The sequence below is a fragment of the Anolis carolinensis genome, chromosome 5 (genome assembly GCF_035594765.1).
Source record: "Anolis carolinensis isolate JA03-04 chromosome 5, rAnoCar3.1.pri, whole genome shotgun sequence".
In the NCBI taxonomy this organism is placed as follows: Eukaryota; Metazoa; Chordata; class Lepidosauria; order Squamata; family Dactyloidae; genus Anolis; species Anolis carolinensis.
The window spans coordinates 21,346,093-21,366,506 of NC_085845.1; the positions used below are offsets into that span (position 1 = coordinate 21,346,093).

At 38.8% G+C, this 20,414-nt stretch overlaps 1 protein-coding gene across 4 annotated transcripts in view; it reads left to right on the forward strand.

The window, feature by feature from the left end:
* The window catches only part of grid2 (glutamate ionotropic receptor delta type subunit 2), a 1,070,019-nt gene that overhangs the window by 904,558 nt on the left and 145,047 nt on the right, over positions 1–20,414 (forward strand). For all 4 annotated transcript variants that reach the window (XR_010007023.1, XM_062983639.1, XM_062983641.1 and 1 more), the window contains exons 12-13: positions 7,905–8,043; positions 14,443–14,638. Coding sequence is in view for 3 of the 4 variants with exons in the window: in XM_062983639.1 (XP_062839709.1) it covers positions 7,905–8,043; positions 14,443–14,638 (335 nt within the window). In the remaining variant the exon portion in view is untranslated. The remainder of the gene's footprint in view (positions 1–7,904; positions 8,044–14,442; positions 14,639–20,414) is intronic.

The following is a 20,414-nucleotide window of genomic DNA, read 5'->3' on the forward strand; positions in this document are numbered from 1 at the left end:
GTTCTCATTATTTTTCTTGCAAACAATGGGAATACAACCAGAAGTTGGGTAAGCTGGTTGACAATTGAAATGTTCTGTAGTGTAGGTAGGAAAAATAACTGTTAAAGAATTATGCTAATAAAATGCATATGTCAAATGTCCAAATAATGTGTTTTGTTTCTTCATATAACTGCCAGTTAAATATGCGGAGTTAAAGCACAAAGTCGAACTTGATCAGCAATGGAATTTTTTGAGTTTTCCTTTATAATAATTCTGTCCTGGGAAAATTAGGAAACATGTCTTTCAGAAGACATAGGAACAGGAAAGGTTTGTCAGAAAGCAACATAATCATACACCTATTTCCTATCATATTGCTTGGTAGCTCAGAAACTGAATACCCTTCAATTGTCGTAATTCATCTGAATTGTGACAATTGCTGTCTCCCCTTTTCAACTAATTTTGAGATGTCCTGATTCTATCTTCTCCCCCCACTTTTGCCATTCATCCTCAGCTTACTTTGGTTCCTGAAGACTGGTTTCAAAATGGAAAAATAGTTGTCTTTCTATTAACTCGGCTGGAGGAAGAAGAGAAGAGGGGCAGAAACATGTTTTTCCTAGTAGGCTCAGCAAAAGGAAAGCACTGCAGTCTTTCTTAGCTTGGGAGTTCTTCCTTAGTAATGCTTTTTGCCATCTTGACCACACTCTGATGTTGTTTGACAATTCACATCTTGGTACAATACTGTACCAGTACATTAAATCTATGACATATGTTGAAAAGAAGATCATTCCATGTTAGATCTATGGAGCTGTTAGCAGAAGAGATAATCCTAGATACAAAGGCCAGATTCCTGTTTGGCTTTATGGTGAAATGATTACTAAATAATGGACAGGAATACAAACAGATGTCTAGATGCACTCTTACATAACTTTTTCATATTCATGATCAATACATAGTCATTATTTGACACTTTTGCTATGATCATAACCCTCTCCCAAACCTACAACTGTGAGAGGAGTATGGAGAAGAAGGGGGTCTATTCCGTTTGTCATTGGAACAGGAGTGAATGACATTTTCACTAGAATTAGAGGCATCAAACCAAAAGAAGTTACCGTATTTACTCTAATATAATATGCAGCTATTTGGCTCAATTTTTAAGTCAAAATGGAGACGTGCATTATATTCAATGGCACGTTACAATTACACGCCAAGAGGTTCCTATACCCTTCTGTCAGGCTGAGACTAGCAAACCTGCCAGCCTCGGCCTGATGATGGAGTAGTGGCTTCCCTCCCTAAGCCATTTCTCCTTCATCCCCAACTTGGGAGGCAAAGGAAAAATGTCATCCCTTCCCACCCTAGCCCATTTCTCCTTCATCCTCTGGCTAGGAGATGGAGTAATGCACCCCTTCCATCCCCAAATGATTTCTCTTTCTTCCCCCAACTGGGAGACAAAGGCGAAACAGCTGGGATACAAAAGCGTTTTGCAAAGAAAGCGTTTTGCAAAGAAAGCGCTTCTTCCTCCTTCTTTAGAAAATCTTCTTTTTTTGTAATATGCAGCTCAAAATTGAGGTGTGCAATACATTTGATGGCACATTAGACTCAAGTAAATATGGTACTTAACTGATTAGATGATATAGGAAGGGCTCTACTTCTCCCTCCTTTAGAATTTTTTTGTAATACACATCTCAAAATTGAGGTGTAGATTACATTCGATGACACATTTGACTCAAGTAAATATGGTACTTGATTGATTAGCTGATATAGGATACTTGACAGAGTGTTTTGTCAAGTATCCTATATGCATGGATATTTGCATGACAGAAAATAACTGCTAGAAAACTTGAATTTTCTTACATTATCAAGAATTAATGCCTAATTCAGAAGACACACAGTTCTTAAGACATTTTAAAGGATAGATTCCCTTGTGCTTAATTAAGCCCTTGTAGGTATGAATCATAAGGGTTTCTTCTCTCTGCCTATCATGATAGGTTGATGTGTCACTAGGGGAGTGGGTTTATAGTGGCTTACAGCCAAAAACTAATATCCATCCCAGCTATTCTGACTATTTCCCCTTCATTCGAATAATAATCAATAAGTAACATTGCCTGAGTTGCTGCTGTTCTTACATACATGTTAAGCAAACATATCCCTATAGCATATTATGAATGTAAGGGCAGGATCTGAATATTCATGTGTTTATATTATGTATATGTCTGCTATAGACAAGTGATGGTCGGCTTTCAACCTTCCTGCAAAGGAAAACAAAGAATGATCAGCTCTAGCAATCCATAGAAATAACAACATTAAAAACATTATTGATAATTCAGAATAGTTGGAGCATATGTATCATACCTCTTGCTAACAGTTTTTGCAAAATACGCTAAGAGATATGGAAGGATTTTTTAAAAAAAAACAAAAGATAGTTGAAAAGGGTGGTTTCTTGATCGTTGGGAAACCCTAACAAGGACAATCTTAGACAGCCAAGAATGATAACTGATTAGGAAATATTTTTCATTTCTTCAGAGAAAGCAAGTTTCCTATGTAGAAAAAAAAACCTCTTCTGGACAGGAAATTGTTTTCTGCACAGAAATATTTTCTCTGCAGAAAATGCACTTTTCTGTGCAAGAAACATGCCATTTTCCATGTCAAAGTTTGTTCCTCTTTTGGGGGCATAGGATGAATGCAAAGTATTTGTAACTGCATAGTTTTCAACAACTCTTTGGCAGCAAGGAGAGAGAAATGTTTAAATTGTTTATTCTTGCCTACGAGAACAAAATTTACATCCCTAAAGTGCAATGAAGAAGAAAAGTAATAAGAGTAAGAGAGATAGAGTTGACAGTTGGAGGAACAGGTATATAGCATCACTGTAGCAATTTCAGAAACTTCGTCTTCCCTTGGAGCTGCTGACTGCAATTTCCTGCAATGCTCATTTAGAGAAAGTGTCAATGAAGAGAAGACTTTTACAAAGAACTGTAATATGTTTTGACAATGAAATGTTAAACTACCCTGAAAGAGAAGGAATGGGAGAAAAAGCTGGTCCAGCATGTAAGGAATGTGTACTCTTCCATGCTGTGGACAATCTACAGTAATAATCAACTATTAATAGAATGTAAGACATAGTTCTGTTGATTAACAGCAGGCTCTCCTGACTCACAGATGCATTTTTATAGAGAATTTTTGCTGAACCAAGTATTTTTAGATATTTAGAGCTTCATTAAAATGTGGCATCAGAACGAAAGAGAAAAACTGTGATACTGCCTCAGCACTTCTGTCGGGAGAAAATGTGTAGGGAGATCACAAAATAGCTAGAACAAAGATATAGAAGTACAGGAAGCCCCCAAGTTACAAACAAGATAGGTTCTGTAGGTTTGTTCATAAGCTGAATTTGTAAGTCAGAATGGGCACATTTTTTAAAATGTAACTCCAGCCAAATATATATTTATATTTGCTTTGAATAGCATACGGATAATTGGATTTTGAAAAATTAGACTTGTTCTGGAAACAAGGATTGGTGAGAAAGCTTCAGTAGAGACACTTTTCCCCCAGGATTACTCTTCCAGAAGTAAATTTCCCTTCCAAGGGGTAGATTTATCTCACTTTCTATTGTCTCCCCCCTGTTCTCAACTAGAAGTCATTTGTAAGTCAGATGTTTGTAACTCGGGGACTGCCTGTACTAAAATAAAATTAAAATTGTATAATTTGGAATGTCTGTGTAAATATATACCTAATAAAATAAAAGACAAGCCTAGTACCTTTAAGTTATCTCAATCTTCTCACCTAGGAAGCTAGAAACTTCTCCCCAGTTCTTGTCTTATTTAACAAGACAATTTTTCTTTTTATATCCCAAGCTAAAAGGTTACAGTTTTTTTCTTCTATGAAAAAAGTAACAAAATCCTTAGAGAACTTTTACTATCCCTATAGTCTCCTACAATGCTGTTCTGTGACTTCAACCTAGCTCCAGTGTAACATACTATTCTGCCAGTCCATCCATTTATTTACTTATTTATCCTTTCTTTTATTTTTAGAACTTGGTTTTACTGATTTATATTTTTAAAACTGTTACCTACTGCAATTCTCTGTATAGAACAAAATATATACTCTAATAAAGTGTATCAATTAAAAAACCCAGAAAACATAGGTCCAAACATTCCCTATCCATAGTCCGATAATTTCAGTGTGGAGAATTTTTTGTTTGTTTTAATTTTTTTTTGCATGCTTGTGTAAGGCATGATTATTTTCACATGTTTTGCATTGGCAGATTTTATGAATTGTTTCAGGCATACATTTCTGGCAACAAATTTTAAAAAGTTGAAAAATTGAGAGAAGTTGCTGGGTTTAAGGGAACTGATAAGAGTTTTCCGAGAGCCACAAAGTGGCCACCCAAGGCTTACATGATGCTCATGGTCAGCACTTTGCACCCTCCCAATTTAATCTAATCCCAAAGCCATCAAACAATATTCAATTTTTAGAGAAATGAAAGGCTTCAGACTTTGCACCATTCAGTTTTGTTATGTGTTGACAATATGTGAACAGTTTAGCCAAAAAAAGGATACACACTGCTAACATGGAAGAAAACCAGCACAGTCCTTTCTGCACAACCCCAATCTTTGAAAAGCTTCGTATTGGAAAGCCTCATCTGTGAATGAAAGGCATGGGGCTGACTTTCAATTGTTCCTCTTCCACCTGCCAATTTTCCTCAATTAAAAACAGTGGGAATTGGCATTTAGTTTTATTCATAAGCTTGAAAATTAGAATGTGAACTTTCTGAGAAATTGCAGGTTTTCCTCTCCACCTCCCCGCCTATTTCAATTTAATTCCCAGCAAACTTTAAAGATTGACACCTGAAGGTGAACGGGACAATCATCCCTATTGGGTTCATTCAGTGTGCCTGCCTTAAAAAGTTCCATTTGATTTTAATTTGGGTTTTGATTGAAAAAGTTCAAAAGGCATTATGAAAAACCCCTGTAAAATGAAAATATCCCATTAAAAATTATTCACAGATGTGACCTAAGGTTTCCAAAAGTTAAACATTTCATCTTCTCCAAGTCATAATGGTGAATTAACATGTCCTGAGAGAATTGGGAGATTCTAATTTCCGATAATGACAGTATGTCAGAAGTAGATGGAGTTCTGTCCATGACTACATGAGACATTACGGTTGATCTTATCAAATTAATAAAAGGTTTTATTTTTAAAGACAAAAGAATGAAGTACTATATGAGCATCCCTTTATATTTAACTCTGCATTTTCTTTGTGAGCAGAATAATATCTAATTGAACTTTTCTAACAGGTATCTCCATACAAAATTTAGTGTATTTTATCCTGATAAAATAGATGCATCTCTGAGTCTGATCACTATTGCTTGAGATTATTCAGAATAATGATATAACTTTAATTCTTCTGATATGAATATCAAGCACTGTAATTAATTCATAAAAAGAGCTTGCTGGAGTTCAACAGAACATTCATTGATACCAAAGAAATACCTTCAGTTCTAGACTCATAGTAAACATGGGTGAAGGAAAGCCCATGAAAGTCCATATCCCCCTTATGAAACTATCAAGTCTTATTACTTTGATAGAGGGCTTTCTTTTCATCCCCTACTCTCCCAAATTCATCTGGTAAGAACATAGGAGAGACCTTTCTTCTGGGGTGTTCCTAGGTACCCGTTTATTGCTTTTTCTGCTCTTTTCAGAAGGACCTTTGTATCTAATCAATCATGCCTCTACTTTTCAAACCAGGGTAGAAGGGCGTGCAATAGGTGTACTGTTTTGAATATGCAGCAAAGTGGAACCTCTACTTAAGAGTGTCTCAACTTAAGAGCATTTTGAGTTAAGCTGTCACTTGGCCCTAGTTTTCCTCTGACATAAGAGTAGCATTTTGAGTTAAGAGCTAGCACCAAAGGGAGTGCTAGCATGAGAATACAGGGCTTTAAGGCATCAAGGGAGCAGCCTCCATGCCTCGTGCTCTTGTCCACTTTGGAAGATTGTTGTCCGCCTTGCTCTTGTCTTCTTTGAGGAACTTTGGGTTAGTTGGTTTTGTGTGGTTTTTATTCCTGGTATCTTTGGCTTCATGAAGAGAGGGAGAGCAAGAGAAGGAGGAAAGCTGGAATGAGTATAGTATGAAGAAAATGATGCTTCTGCCCCATAACTTTGTGTTTCTACCATTTTAAAGTTGACCTTTTTCTTTTTATTCTTCCATATTAACGTGCAGATTTTCCTTTGGTGTTACACTGGCCAATACATATTTTGTTGCCTCAGATGTGCTTCCTTGTCACAACTTTGCACTTTTACCATTTTAAAGTTTATGTTTCTTTTTTATTGTTCTATCTGAATGTGCATTTATACATTATTTGTTATTAATAAAGTACATGTTCTTAATTAAAAACACGTAACAAAAAATTGGGCGGGGGACACAAATTAATAGCATTTCAATTGATAATTTTGCTTTGAGATAAGAGTGTTTTGAGTTAAGATCTCAGTCACAGAATGGATTAAACTCTTAAGTTAAGGTATCACCATAAGTGCTATGTGTCTTTTTAACTGTTTTGCGTGGTCAAGGATCTCTTTTGTCCGCATGAGGGGGAGCAGACCCCTGAACATTTGACAACTTGATGTGGTAAGTTTGCACATCATTTTTCAGATAAAGTCACTCAGATATGTTCCAACTTAGATGCTACCTCCCCGTGTTGCGCAGGGAACAGTGGGGAGAAGCCACGCAGTCAATTTTAGTCCAATTTTAATGGAATTTTAGTCTTGACAATTTGGAATTCCTGGTTGGAATTGTAAAGTGTGGATTAGATACAACTTATAAATATATTTGCACGATTGTTTAGAGCAAACAACAACATGTCTGCTGAGTCTTAAAGTCCTATTAGAGCTGTCTTGTTGCACATAATCTGCCTGTGCTGGAACAGTTATTCAATGAATAATTAAAGGCACTTCCAGACATCGAAGAAATTGGCTTCCTGTTGAGCTGGCAATACTGGGCATGACGCAACACATTCCCCACACCTCCCAATGATTTGCCACAATGTGTCGCAATTCCGGCAACCCATGTGATGAGGTTGCAGGTGAAGTTTTCAAATTCCCTTCAAAGGAAGCCTCATGTAGAGTGCATTACAGTAATTCAAATGGGATGTAGCTGGCATGTACCACTGTGTGCTTTCAAGTCATTTCTGGTTTATAGCGACTCTAAGGTGAATTTATCACAAGGTTTTCTTGGCAAAATTTGTTCAGAGAAGTTTGCCCTTGCTTTCCTTTGAGGGTGAAGAGTGAGCCTTACACAAGGATATTTGGCCAGTGAATTTCTATGGTCAAGCCTGTCTTCAAATCCTGGTCACCCAATACCCAAGTCCAACTCTCAACCCACTTCACCATGCTGGGTCTCCTGTATTGTATAGTATGGCACTATATGATACACCCATGCAGTGTATTACAGATATATGGAAATTCTTGTATTGATATGTCTTATCTGTTTTAATACCAAATACATACTGAAGAGCACAGGCAAAGTTTTATTACAGTCAATTTTTAAAAAAATCAAAGAAATTAAAATGCTTTAAATGTTTAAGAACTGTGCTTTGTACAGAGTCTACAGAACCTGCTATCTGTACATAGAGAGCCTGCCTTGAAATAAACAGCAGAAATACACTGCTGAAGTCATTGTAAAACTTATGGAATGGAGGATACTCTGTTTATTTTCTTAATGGCTGTCATTTTATATATAGATAAAATCCACCTGAATCAGTTTGTCCGATACCAAGATTAGCTTCGAAAATAAAACCTAATCAGTTTTATTTTCGAAGCTATTCTTGGTACTAGAGAAATGGACTCAGGTGGATATGAACTTGAAAAAGTGGTGCATCTCAAGAAGGCATTTTATGCAATTATACTTTTTTTCTCAATTTCACTTTCTCTCTTAACAGGAGGAGAGGTTCCCTATACAACTCTGGCAACTCGAATGATGATGGGTGCCTGGTGGCTCTTCGCTTTGATTGTCATCTCATCCTACACAGCAAATTTAGCAGCTTTTCTGACAATCACTCGAATTGAAAACTCCATCCAGTAAGTTGATAATCATGGAGGAAGGGGGAGCCTTCTTATTCGGAAAAGAATTGCGGGCCTCTTTGCAGATGTCATGAGGTGTAGCAAAGTACTCAAAGAGAACATTGTGTGCTGTATGAGCTAGCTTTCTGCCTTAGACCTGGTAGACATTATTTTCATTATCCAGCATTGAATAGAGATTTATCTGCAAGGTCAATTGATTGTTCCACATGAAACAAAAGGTGTCACCTACTAGTTGTTTATCCTGGGTACTGAAATTACTCTATGACTACAGTTATCCATTAAGACCATTTCTCCACCCTTGAACATCTCCTCCAGCACTATTGGCTAACAATATTTTTTTGCCATTTCTCCTCAAACATACATTGTACTATTGTTGTCATGTGCCTTTAAGTCCTTTCTGACTCATAGCAAGCCTCAGGTCACCCTAAGAGGTTTTCTTGGCAGAATTCATTCAGATGTCCTTGCCTTTCTCTAAGGCTGAGATCCACTTGATCACCCAAGGGGGGGATCCAAGGTCTCTTTAGTGCCCAATCAATTTTGGATATTGTTAAAAAGGAAATGCTGGGACATTTATAATACTTGGGCTCCTGATCTCAGGAATGATTTCAGCTACTATAGCAACACAAAACCAAAGTTCTGAACACAAAAAGGAAAATGAGAGACAGTAGCATATCTCACTGACAGAATAATTAGTACATACAAGGAGAAGATGAGCCATAGCCAGGGAATGAGATGCACAGCAACAAAAAGTGTGATTTGGCCATTACAGTTGCGGCCTGGTTAGAATTCCATCTTTAAAAACAAAAGTGTTAGTGCACCAAAGCTTCAAGCAATGCAAAAGAAAACCTGCAGTGTAGAATAAATCCACTTTAACTGCCCTGGTCCAATGCTATGGAATCATGGGAGCTGTGGTTTTACAAGGTCTTAAGCCTTCTCTGCCAAAAAATGTGAATGCCTCGCCAAACCACAAAACCCAGGATTGCATAACATTGAGCCATTGAGCCACCAGATTGCAGATGACATCCTTCAAATAGGTGCTCCAGGTGCTCCTGAAGCAGCTTCCCCTTTGGCTTTTGCTCAGCACTAAGATTACTGTTTTACACAAATCCAATGAGCACCTTAGTTTTGGTGATGTAATTTAGCCAAAAAAAATGGTTAGCATTAGACTCAAGTAAATAGGGTAGTTTAATTAAGGAAATAAATGGCCCTTTATTTTTCCATACTACTGTGTCAGCCTCTCTTTTTCATGGTGGGACTTCAAGAAGAACATAGAATGCTTCTTTTTGTCAGCCAAGTTGTTCAACAACTTCCACACAGCTGAATAAAATCCCACATTATCTGCTTTGAACTGGGCTATATGGCAGTGGGGACTCAGGTATTCCAGTTCAAAGCAGATATTGTGGATCATTTTACCATGATATTCTGGGTTATATAGCTGTGTGGAAGGGATCATAGTATTTCTTTTAGTTTCTCACTTTTCAGATTGTCTTGAAGGTGTCGTAATCATATTTCATTTATAGTCTCCCTGTCACACTAACAGAAAAGGATATCATTTATGGTACCACTTTGGTTTTTCATCTGAGTGATGAAAGAATAACTTTTAGATTTTTAAGATGTAAATGGAAAATATTTTCCCATTTTGTGTCCCAGCAGATAGTTCTGTGGCATCTGCTGTGCCTATCAGTTTTATTAACAGCAGCCCATGTAGACAAATTGCTGTGTTGACTGTTGTACTAACAAATTATATGGCCATACTGAGTCCTGTAAGCAGCTGATTAAAACTTGCAAGGTGTTCTCATTGGAAACTGGGGACTCACTTTCTCCTACCCCATTCCCATAATGTGCATGGGAAGTGCCCTTGCAATTACAATGGGTTGCAGTATATGATGGGATGTTGCAAAAAGTACTGTCAGGAGATGCACAAACTGATTGAGAGATAGTGTGGAAACTTGAAATTACAAATTGCAATACCTTTTTTACAGCATGTATCAATGCAAGTGAAACACTACATTGCCTTATATCCCAGAATCTGATCCTAGATTATCAGGTTACCCCAGATTATCTGGCAGTGTAGATTCGTATAATCCAGTTCAAATCAGATAATCTGGGATCAGATTCTGGGATATAGGGCAGTGTAGATCCACCCTAAGGCCAAGATCTTATTTAATGCTGATGATATGTGTACCCCACCTCACCCACAGGTTTACATAAAATCCCAGGAAGGTGATGTTGCTAGCAGCAGCCTGCAGTCAGTACTACTTGGCAACCATTACATAATCTGGGTAAAGCCATTGTGAAGAGGGTTACTAGATCCCACCTTGGCCAATGCCAAAAAAAGAAGCCCTGCTCACCAAATCAAGAATACAGGAAAGGCACATAAAAGTTTCAGCATTTATTTATCAATATTGTAACAGGGAAAGAAAATACCCGATTCAAAGGATCCAATATTGTGTTTAAGTGGACATTTTTTTCTGTCTGTCTGAAATCTAGTAGGTAAAAGCCAGTAAAAGCTACCCACTTTTTGCCATTGCCCTAGAAATTTAATTTGGCTTAGGGACAAATTGCCATTGATGGTAATGTAGATCACAGGTAGGTATAGTACAAACCCAGGCTTACTTTTGGTCCCTGAAGTCCCCAGGTCCCTTAGACCCCACAAAAAAAAGAACTAAAATGCTCTCAAAGCATTAAAAGCTGCAAAATTACAGGATGGGTTTTTCTCACCCCTCCAAATCCCCTAAAATACATATAGGCTTAACATGAAACCAGATGTGGCCTTCTGGTTTCATTCTGGAGCAGCTATAGATGACTGTTTATAACTTAAGGTCCAAGAAAATATTCCCTCAGGGCAGTTGTCCCACTGTCACTATTGCAGAATCATTTATTAGGTCATAATCGTACAGAAGGAAAAGTGAGATGTACTGTCCTTATCTCTAGTAAATTCAAGTCAATCTCTAAATAAGAGTGGTCTGTCTTTGGATCTCTTAGCATTGGGCAGTCCGGGTAAGGTGGCTAGGAGTTGTTCTACACGGGGATAACTAAGTCATTCCTGCAAATGGATGAAGTCCATTTGTTTGGATGGCCTAAGTTCACCAGTTATTTATGGTAGATTAAAGAATAAAGCCCCAAATACTATTGTTTTTGCTTCCTGTATATACCACCAAAAGTATACCATTCTGCATCTCTTGCCCATCAACAAAGACAACAAAGATGAAGCATTGGGAAACAATAAACAAATTCATGGAATATATTTCTAGGTATTAGCCATGATGATCCCATCAGAGCTTCCTGATTAGAAGTAGCGTGTCTCTTAGCTGCAGGTTGGGAACAAGAAATGGCAAATGCACTATGTCATGTCCATGAGCATCCAATTTATATACCAGATTGGTATATAAAGAAAAATATATATTTGTGCTATGACCTTTCTCCAAGGACTTCAAAGTATATGATTTTATATTACAGTCTATTCACACTGCAGGTTGCGCAGATTAGGCCAAGAGTGAGCAATTGTCTCGAGATGACATTCTGTGACAGAATACACATTCTCAAGTTAGGGACCAAACATGTGTGGATATAGTATACTAGATTACCATTGAAGTCTGTGGCATTTACTAAGGATGTGCCAACATTTTCCAGCCTATTATAAGCATTTCATAACTTGCTGTTAGCTTTTCAAAAATAATTGAGCATACCCAGACCCTGGATGTCCTTGAGTGTCATCCTTTAGATTTGTGCACTTAACATAAAGTCTTAATGGCACCTAGGTGTTGGATTGCAGCAGTCTTTCCAAAAGTTTAATAAATATCATTAGAAAAACTAAAGGAACAGTTAAGTGGTCCACAAGTGGTCTACATCAGTTATCATGACTTTTAGGGACCATCAGAAACTTGATTTGAAATGGATGTTATTTCAAAACCCCATATATTAAGATTGCAATTTGTTCATTTCTGCGGGGGGGAATAAATGGTTGTTGATAGATAGAAAAAGATCTCAGAACAACAAAACTAGCCCAAGACATTTTGCTGCCTGAAACAAAAGCCAAGAGGGTGCTTCTACCAAAATGAACTTCATTGAACAGTTCTCTTTAGCACTACCCTTTAAAGAGCACACTTATATTTGAGTGGGAAAAGGCCACATAGCACATGTAGCTTTGTCCTCTCAACAGAAGAGAAAAGATCAGTACAAAAGTCCTGGCCTTCATGCACCATGATTATTGGACCCATCATAGCTTCTAGAGGTATTAAAATAGCTTTTGCCCCTTCTTGTTTCTTCACTGCTTGCAATTGCCTGACGTGTACTGTAATTTGTGTGCTGTAATTTGCTTGGATTTGTAGAACATTGGATTCTATGAATAATCTGTTCTTTGGTGTTGTTTAGTAAAATGAACTTGATATGAATATTTTGTTATTTTTAATATTGCTCTGAATTTTTTAAAGTTTACCGTGTAAATAAATATGTCTCCTTAATTTGGTTGCAAATGTGACATATTCTAGGCATTGCTTTGTACTGAGTTCAGCCCTAATGAGAATCATAGAATGATAGAATCATAGAATAGTAGAGTTGGAAGAGACTTCATGGGCCATCCAGTCCAACCCCCTGGCAAGTAGCAGGAAATCACATTCAAAGCATACATACAACTGTATAAGCTGAAATCTTAGAAGTCTGGTGTAGGTCTAAGTTTCATCTGACTCACACTGTGTGGATGTCTGGGATAGTATTACTTATACTTGCCCAATCCATCATTGATTGCTTTTTAGGATTGCCAAATGAAAAACAAAACAAAAATCTGAACCATTAATAGTTGTGTAGAAGAGGAATTTTGAGAAGATCTTGGTTATCACATACTTCAACTTCTAAAACTTTATTCTCTGCACAATTATTAAAAGATCTGGAGTACTTTTTTCACTTGGCAAATTTGTGAACTCATCAAACAATAAACATTTAGTGTCCTAGGACCCTGCCACCCTAGTTGAGTGACAGAGCCCACACCGCCCATCACACAATGTAGCCTCACTTCCAGCGAGGCTCAGTTGCTTGACTGGAGTGGCACCATGGCGGCGCCCCCAACATAGGAGTCTTTCCATGTTCCATTTGGAATGATGAAGCTACAGTGAGGACAAGCCATGTGACAACGCTTCCCCATGTATGATGGGGAAGTGTCACTGCCAGCTGGGCATTGCGCAGGGAGGCAGGATTGCCCCACTGCCCCACCGATTCACCACAGAGGCTGGCAAATTGGCATGGTGATCTCATTAAAGTCTTGAAATCCCTAGTTGACAGAGGACTTCATCACAGGGGGGACTCCTCCCCGTGCTGTTTTGCCTGCCTCCATGATGAAACAGCAGAGATGAGGGGCCAATATTGTCACCCTGTACAGCAATGTTTTCCCCATCACACAGGAGAAGCATCACTGAAGCAGCACAAATCCATTCCAACTCCATTAGAATCAGCATAACACGGGCAGGCTCCCATGTTTGGAAGAAAACTTCCTAGGACATTTCCACTCCGCTGGAAGTCCAGCAATGTTGTGTGATGGGCAGCTTGCCCATCCATCATGGATTGGTGGGGAAGTGTTGTAAGATGCTTTAAAAAGCCTCATGTGATGAAGTGGTGAGCTGGTGCTATGAAGTCAGAAATCTCCTTATGTTATAATATCTTTGTGTGGCATTTGTTCACACACCTTGTTCAGTCTGATTTGTTTAAAATTTCCACAAATAGTGATCAAGCAAGGTTGGTGATACATATAGCACTGTTGTCCTTGCTTGGTTCTTCCTTCTAGAGGTTCTCTTATATCAAAATAAGTGAGATATTTGAAAGGGCTGTGTCTGCACCAAACAGTTGCAATAGTGCTGTGCCACTTTAACTGTCATGACTCCACCTTACAGAACTCTGGGGTTTGTAGTTTGGTGAGGAATATTCTACTGCAGAGCTCTAGCCCACACCCTACGTACAGCTAAGTACTTGCTATGGAAGTCAGAAATGTCAAACAATCTGGCACCTACATTGCTTGTTTAGTGTTATTTATCACTGTCAGAGGCCTCAGAAAAAAGTAGTTCCATCCAATTTAAGTGCCTCCCATTTAGTCGCCAAGTATAAAGTTCAGAAGATAATAATTCCTTCAGCATTATTTGATGGGAAAGGCATGAAATACACTTAACAAAGAAAAATACTTTTAGTACTATCTTCTCCCTTGGTGATTATTGCTTTCATCATTTGTAGTTGTGAATCACCTTGGGAGATCTTGGAGTTTTAAAGTGGGCTATGGATGAAAAATGTAATCTCCTTTTAAAAAATGACTTGACAGCTGTGATCATACATGTTGCTCTTTACTTGTCCTTTGAATATGAGGATTCATGTCTCTTGTTTTTTTGTTTTGTTTTATCTCCACCAATATTTAAGATCTTTACAGGATCTTTCCAGACAGACTGATATTCCTTATGGCACCGTTTTGGACTCTGCAGTCTACGAACATGTTCGGGTGAAAGGGATGAATCCTTTTGAGAAGAACAACATGTATTCCAAACTCTGGCAGATGATTAACCGAAGTAATGGGTCTGAAAATAATGTGCAGGAATCCCAGGCAGGCATTCACAAGGTAAGGGCAGTGGTCAACTAGTATCCCCTTGACAATTTAAAAAGATTGTCTAACAGTTGGATTCTTTGACAGTGATCTTTTGCAACTTGTAGAAATGAATTTGGAACAGCACATAACATGAACATCTTATAGTTATAAATGCTGCAGCTTTGTAAATCAAAGAAACATAAGAGCAATCCACTATTAAGCCAATGTTCCCAAGGAGGTTGAAGGAACCTCCATCCCAAATGTTTTCTAAAAGGGGCTTCAAGGCCCTGTTTTGATCAATAAATCCTGTTTGGGGCCCTTCCATACCGAAACAGAAAAAACAGCAACAACTGTAATTGTACTGAAGTATTCTGCAGGCAACCAAATGCAGATTCCAGATATTATTAAGTGCAACAGTATAATTTACCAATAGCTTTGAGGAGTACAAATATTGCCATGACCTTGCCACTCAGGTTACATAATATATTTCTAAAACTTCTGACATGCTGATTTTTAGTGTTATATGTAAGAGGTGTAATAATAGTCACTAAATTAGGTGTCAGGTTTGTTGAGGTAGGTAGGACACAGTTAAGTCTGCTCTTTCTTGTTCTATTATTTCATATGTTGTGATAAATTTACCACAGTACAAATAATGGTGACACTTGTCTATATGCTTGGTGTAATACTGTGTTTAATAAGCAAAGCAAAACAAGGATACATTTCTGCAATCAATATGTCTGAATACGACAACAGAAAAGTTGGAAGGGAAATCACAAGGGAATCACAAATGGAGAGATGAGTTATATGGGAGAAGCAAGGTAAACAAAGGAGGATATGAAGTAAGGAAATGTTATATTTGCCTAGATTTTATACCATTATTATTTTATTATTTAAAGTATTTATATTCCGCCCTTCTCACCCCGAAGGGGACTCAGGGCAGATCACATTGACACATATAAGGCAAACATTCAATGCCATATAACATAGAACAGAGACAGATGCAGAGGCAATTTAAACCTCCAGCTTCCAGCTTCCTGAGGGTATGCTTGATTCCGGCCACAGGGGGAGCAGCTGCTTCATCATCCATTGCTACGGCACTTCCTCATTCCAACGGTGGCTGGGTGATTTTTATGGTGTCGTAAATTAGCCTCTCCACATATAAGTGGTACCTAAATTTCCTACTTGATAGATGCAACTATCTTTCAGGTTGCTTAGGTCAACAACAAGCAGGGGCTATATTTTATTTTAATTGTCAGGTGCACACCCCAACACGGGCTGGCCTCGAACTCATGACCTATTGGTCAGAGTGATTTATTGCAGCTGGCTGCTAAACAGCCTGCGCCACAGCCCGGCCCCATATCATCGTCGTCGTCGTCGTCGTCATCGTCATTGAAATGCAAACCATGTCACAACAATTAAGAATACAATTTAAAATCTCCCACATATGAATATTGAAATAGGATTAAACATATAGATTGCTAAAAGCACTTGAAACATTAAAAACAGTTAAAATTCTTAAAATATAAGGCATCACTCTCTTGACTCCTGCCTGAACAGAAAAGTTTTAGACTGCTACCAGAAGGATAGCAGGGAAGGGGCCCATGTGGCCTCCTTGGGCAAGGGAATTCAAAGTTATGGGGCAGCCACCAAGAAGACCCTCTGTCAATTACCTGGACCTAAGCCATATAGAGCTTTTTAGGTCATACCCAACACTGGCAGCCATGAGAGCTATTAGGACAAGGGAGTTGTGAACTCCTTGTAGCCAGCCTTGATTAACAATTTAGCCACAGGTCTTTGGACCAGCCAAAGTTCCTGAACACTCTTCAAATGTAGCCCCAAGTATAATATGTTGCAGTAAACAAAACAGTATATAACTAAGGCATGTAAACCCATGGTTAGATCTGATTTCTCCAGAAATGGGCACAGTTGACACACAAAATTTAGGTGTGCAAAGTCACTCCTGGCCACTACAGAAACTTAGGCCTACAAGTTCAATTCCGAGTCCAGAAGTATCCCCAAAGTGGACCTATGTCTTCATGTGGAATGTAACCCCATCCTGGATTAAGTTTCAGTTTCCTTGACTTCATCCAGTCCATTACTGACAACAAGCATTGGTTTAGGATGAAGACAACTTCCTTGGCTTTAGTTGGAAAGAAGTAATAGTACTGGGTGTTATCTATATAAAGATGCCTCTGCACCTCAAAACTCTGAATGACCTTTCCCAGCAATTCCATGTATATGTCAATCAGCATGGAGGACAGAATGTAGCCCTGTGGAACCTGCTCTAATTTTTCACCTGAAGTTTAAAGGACATACCTAGGTAGGGAAACTGTTTTGGTAATAGAGTTCAGCACCTTGCATAGCTCTGTTTAAGGTCACATGAGAATTTGGAATGGGTTAATCTCAGTCACTGCCATGGAAGACACCACCTGTCATTGACACAAGGTCCTTCAAATTGACTGAAACACAATATGAAGGCGAAGTAATGCTGAACTGAATCCAGACTTGGTTAACATAATTCAACAGGACAGAGATTAATCATGACTAACTTTTCACAATGATTTCAAAGGAATCCATTCAAGCTGTTCAAAGTAAGAGTTTAGCCTGAACCCAACTCAATGTTGTTATTTCTCTTTGCCATCAAATTAGTCCATGTTCCTTCTGTCATTTGCTTATGTATTTGATGTCCCCAGCTTACAGGTTCTGCCTTTTGCTTCAGTCATCTATTATGACAGAAAAATCCCAAATGAATACAGCAGAATCATGATATGCTTGAATAGCATCTCAGTGCATTTAGCTTGGTATACAAAATATTTAGCCAGTAGGAAAACTGTGAATTACTGTCAAGTGAAATATAGCTCATGAATTTCACAATAAAAGAAGCTTGTCATAGTCTCTCAAATCTAGGACATTAATATTCAAGCTTCTTCTCAGGTACACAAACAATAGCAGCAGTATTTGGCCACAGGCTTTCCTTCCTCTTTTATAATTTTCCTCTCTGACTCTAATTGGGTTGAAGAAATTTTTTTGCTGTCAGATTACACTCTGGGTATGTTAATCATTATCTAGAGTGGGGTACAGTTTAATGATGAATCTAGCATTGGTCTAATATAGTGCAGCACTAAGGTGGATTTAATTTCCAAGTTTTTTATGGGGGCGAGGGACTAGAGTACCTACATACACATAAGCCCATTAACTACAGGAAGAGACTGCTTGGGAATACTTGGGAAAGTTACTTTTTGGAGCTAGAACTCTTAAAACTCTTCAGCCACCACACAGAACCACCATTCTGTTTCTCTCTGCATGAAAATGATAAGAGAGGAGAAAGTGTAAGACATGTTATCCAACTGTACAAAGTATAATTCATTTTATAAGCCTCAGGCATGCAGTAGACATTATCACATAAGCCAAGTGAAGTTTCCCACTTCGCTGAAGAAACAGAGGAGCAGCAGGACAAATCTTTACCCCGCATGCCACTGCTTCATGGCGATGCTTCCCCATCACACATGGGAAGTGTTGCCCAAGCGGCGAGGATCCTTGGGGTAGGCTCCCATGTTGGGAGGGGAGCATCATACAACACTTCCACTCCAATTGTGTGTGAAGCCACTGCCAAAAGTTCAACGAAATTGTGGGATGGGCAGCATGTCCATCCACTGCTGGACTGGCAAGGAAGCATCCTAGGATGCTTCCCAAGCCCTGTCTGGTGAGGTCCTCAGAGACTATATTCTTATACTATGCTGAGCTGAACTCTGCACAGCAATGCAGATGAAGTAGCATTATAGTTAGAGCACAACAACAGTTCCACTATACCTATAACTTTATACATGAATAGATGCAAGCCCATATTGTTCTAGAGACTTGAGCACTGAGCCGTGAGACTAGGGATCAAATTATGCCTTAGCCATGTAAACCAACAAGGTTAGGAGCCCCTGGTGACGTAGTGGATTAACGGCTTGTGACTTGAAGGTTGGGTTGCTGACCTGAAGGCTGCCTTGTTCGAATCCCACCCGGGGTAGCACAGATGAGCTCCCTCTATCAGCTCCAGCTCCATGCGGGGACATGAGAGAAGCCTCCCACAAGGATGGTAAAAACATCAAAGCATCCGGGCGTTCCCTGGGCAACCCCCTTGCAGATGGCCAATTCTCTCACACCAGAAGCGACTTGCAGTTTCTCAAGTCGCTCCTGACACGGGAAAAAAAACTTAAGAACAAACCTACAGAGCCTATCTTGTTCATAATTTGGGCACTGCCTGTATATCTCCTGACCTTTTGGCTTTAGCCTAGTTCTTGTTTCTTAGGATATAGCAGTTAGAAGAGTGTGGAGACACCAACTTGTAGATGTCAATGTAGCCATTTCATTGAAGGAAACTTTTTTCCTTAAAAACTATGGCTGGAATCTTATTGGCTCATCCCACTGAATGAATTGATGAATGGTAAGACAACATTCAACTCTAGTCAGGGCCAACGACCATGTGTAACCCCACACACATATCTCTAGAACTTTGCAATACTGTATTATAAATAAAATAACATGGATGGAAAAAGAAGGCTTCTATTAGTAGGTGTCTAAAGACCTTTCATAAATGCACTGTGGGGAAAGTGTGGGTTTACTGTTGTCCACCCTTCACAACAGCTATAAAGGAACTGTGGAATGAATGGTTGTGTGTGGATTTTCTTTAGTTGCTTCGTGGCAAGTAGCTAACCTTTCCCCCCAAAAGAAATAATACCTGAGCTTGAATCTCCCACGAAAGCTTGATAGCAATGGCAAGAACTATGCCTAATCCCCTGTCAGCTTTCCTACTAGCTACGTTTAGTATCTTACAACCTGTCAACACATCAAAGGGATGCCTTGCAAAACATGAAGCTTTATAGCCTCACTGCAAAGGGAATTCACCGAGTATCAGACAGTTAGAACAACAGCCAGCTGGTGAGGTTGGAGAAGTTATCCTCACTATGCTTTTATTGTTGTTTAAAGTCTAGGTCCTAGAATATTTTAAATAGAAGATTTTTTTTAAAAAAAATAAAGATATTCTAGTTGGTGTGGAACCTATAAAACAGTGCTACTTATTTCCATCTGTCTTTAAGTTTTGCATGGACATGCTTGTATGCACACACATATTCTGTATTGTACTTTCATAGTACATTGTAAAGGTTATTAATGTTGCATTGTGCTTTTACTTTGCACTAGCACACATACTTACTTTTGCTTGACTGAGAAATCCCTTAGTATATCCCTCCCTGGTATTCTTTCTCTTTCCTTTTTGTTCTTTTTCTTTTCATTTGCCGTATTTTAGGGTTGTTTTTGTTTTGTTTTTTACTTTTTCAAGGTCTTTCTTGTCCTTTCTATCAATGCTTACTCAGACTTTTCCTTTGCTTACTTTCCAACATACCCTCCTTGTCTTCTTCCTGTATAATGTTAAATGGTTCAGGAAGCCTGGAAAAAGCAGCATTTTAACAAACTTCCTAGAAATGCGCAACCTGACATTAGCATCCCCAAGATGTTTAGACTCATCAGTCACCTACTTACTGAAGATGATACTGAAAGTACTGCTACTTCCTACTGGGGTAGGAAAGGGAAAACTAGAAAAAGAAAATACTTGGGTGGGAAAGGGGTTCTGGAAAAGTGGGGAAAACTGAGGTGGGAAAGGAGATAGGAAAGACTGGGGAGGGAAATTGTAAGGGGTCCTTCCTTCAGCTTTTTGGAAGTGGCTGCCTGAAAGAGTCAACTATCTTTGTGAGGCATCCAAAGTGCTCTTGCTGGGGCAGCGGAGCCGGGGCTAGTGTTGGGCCCCAGGGCTCCCAGCATGGCT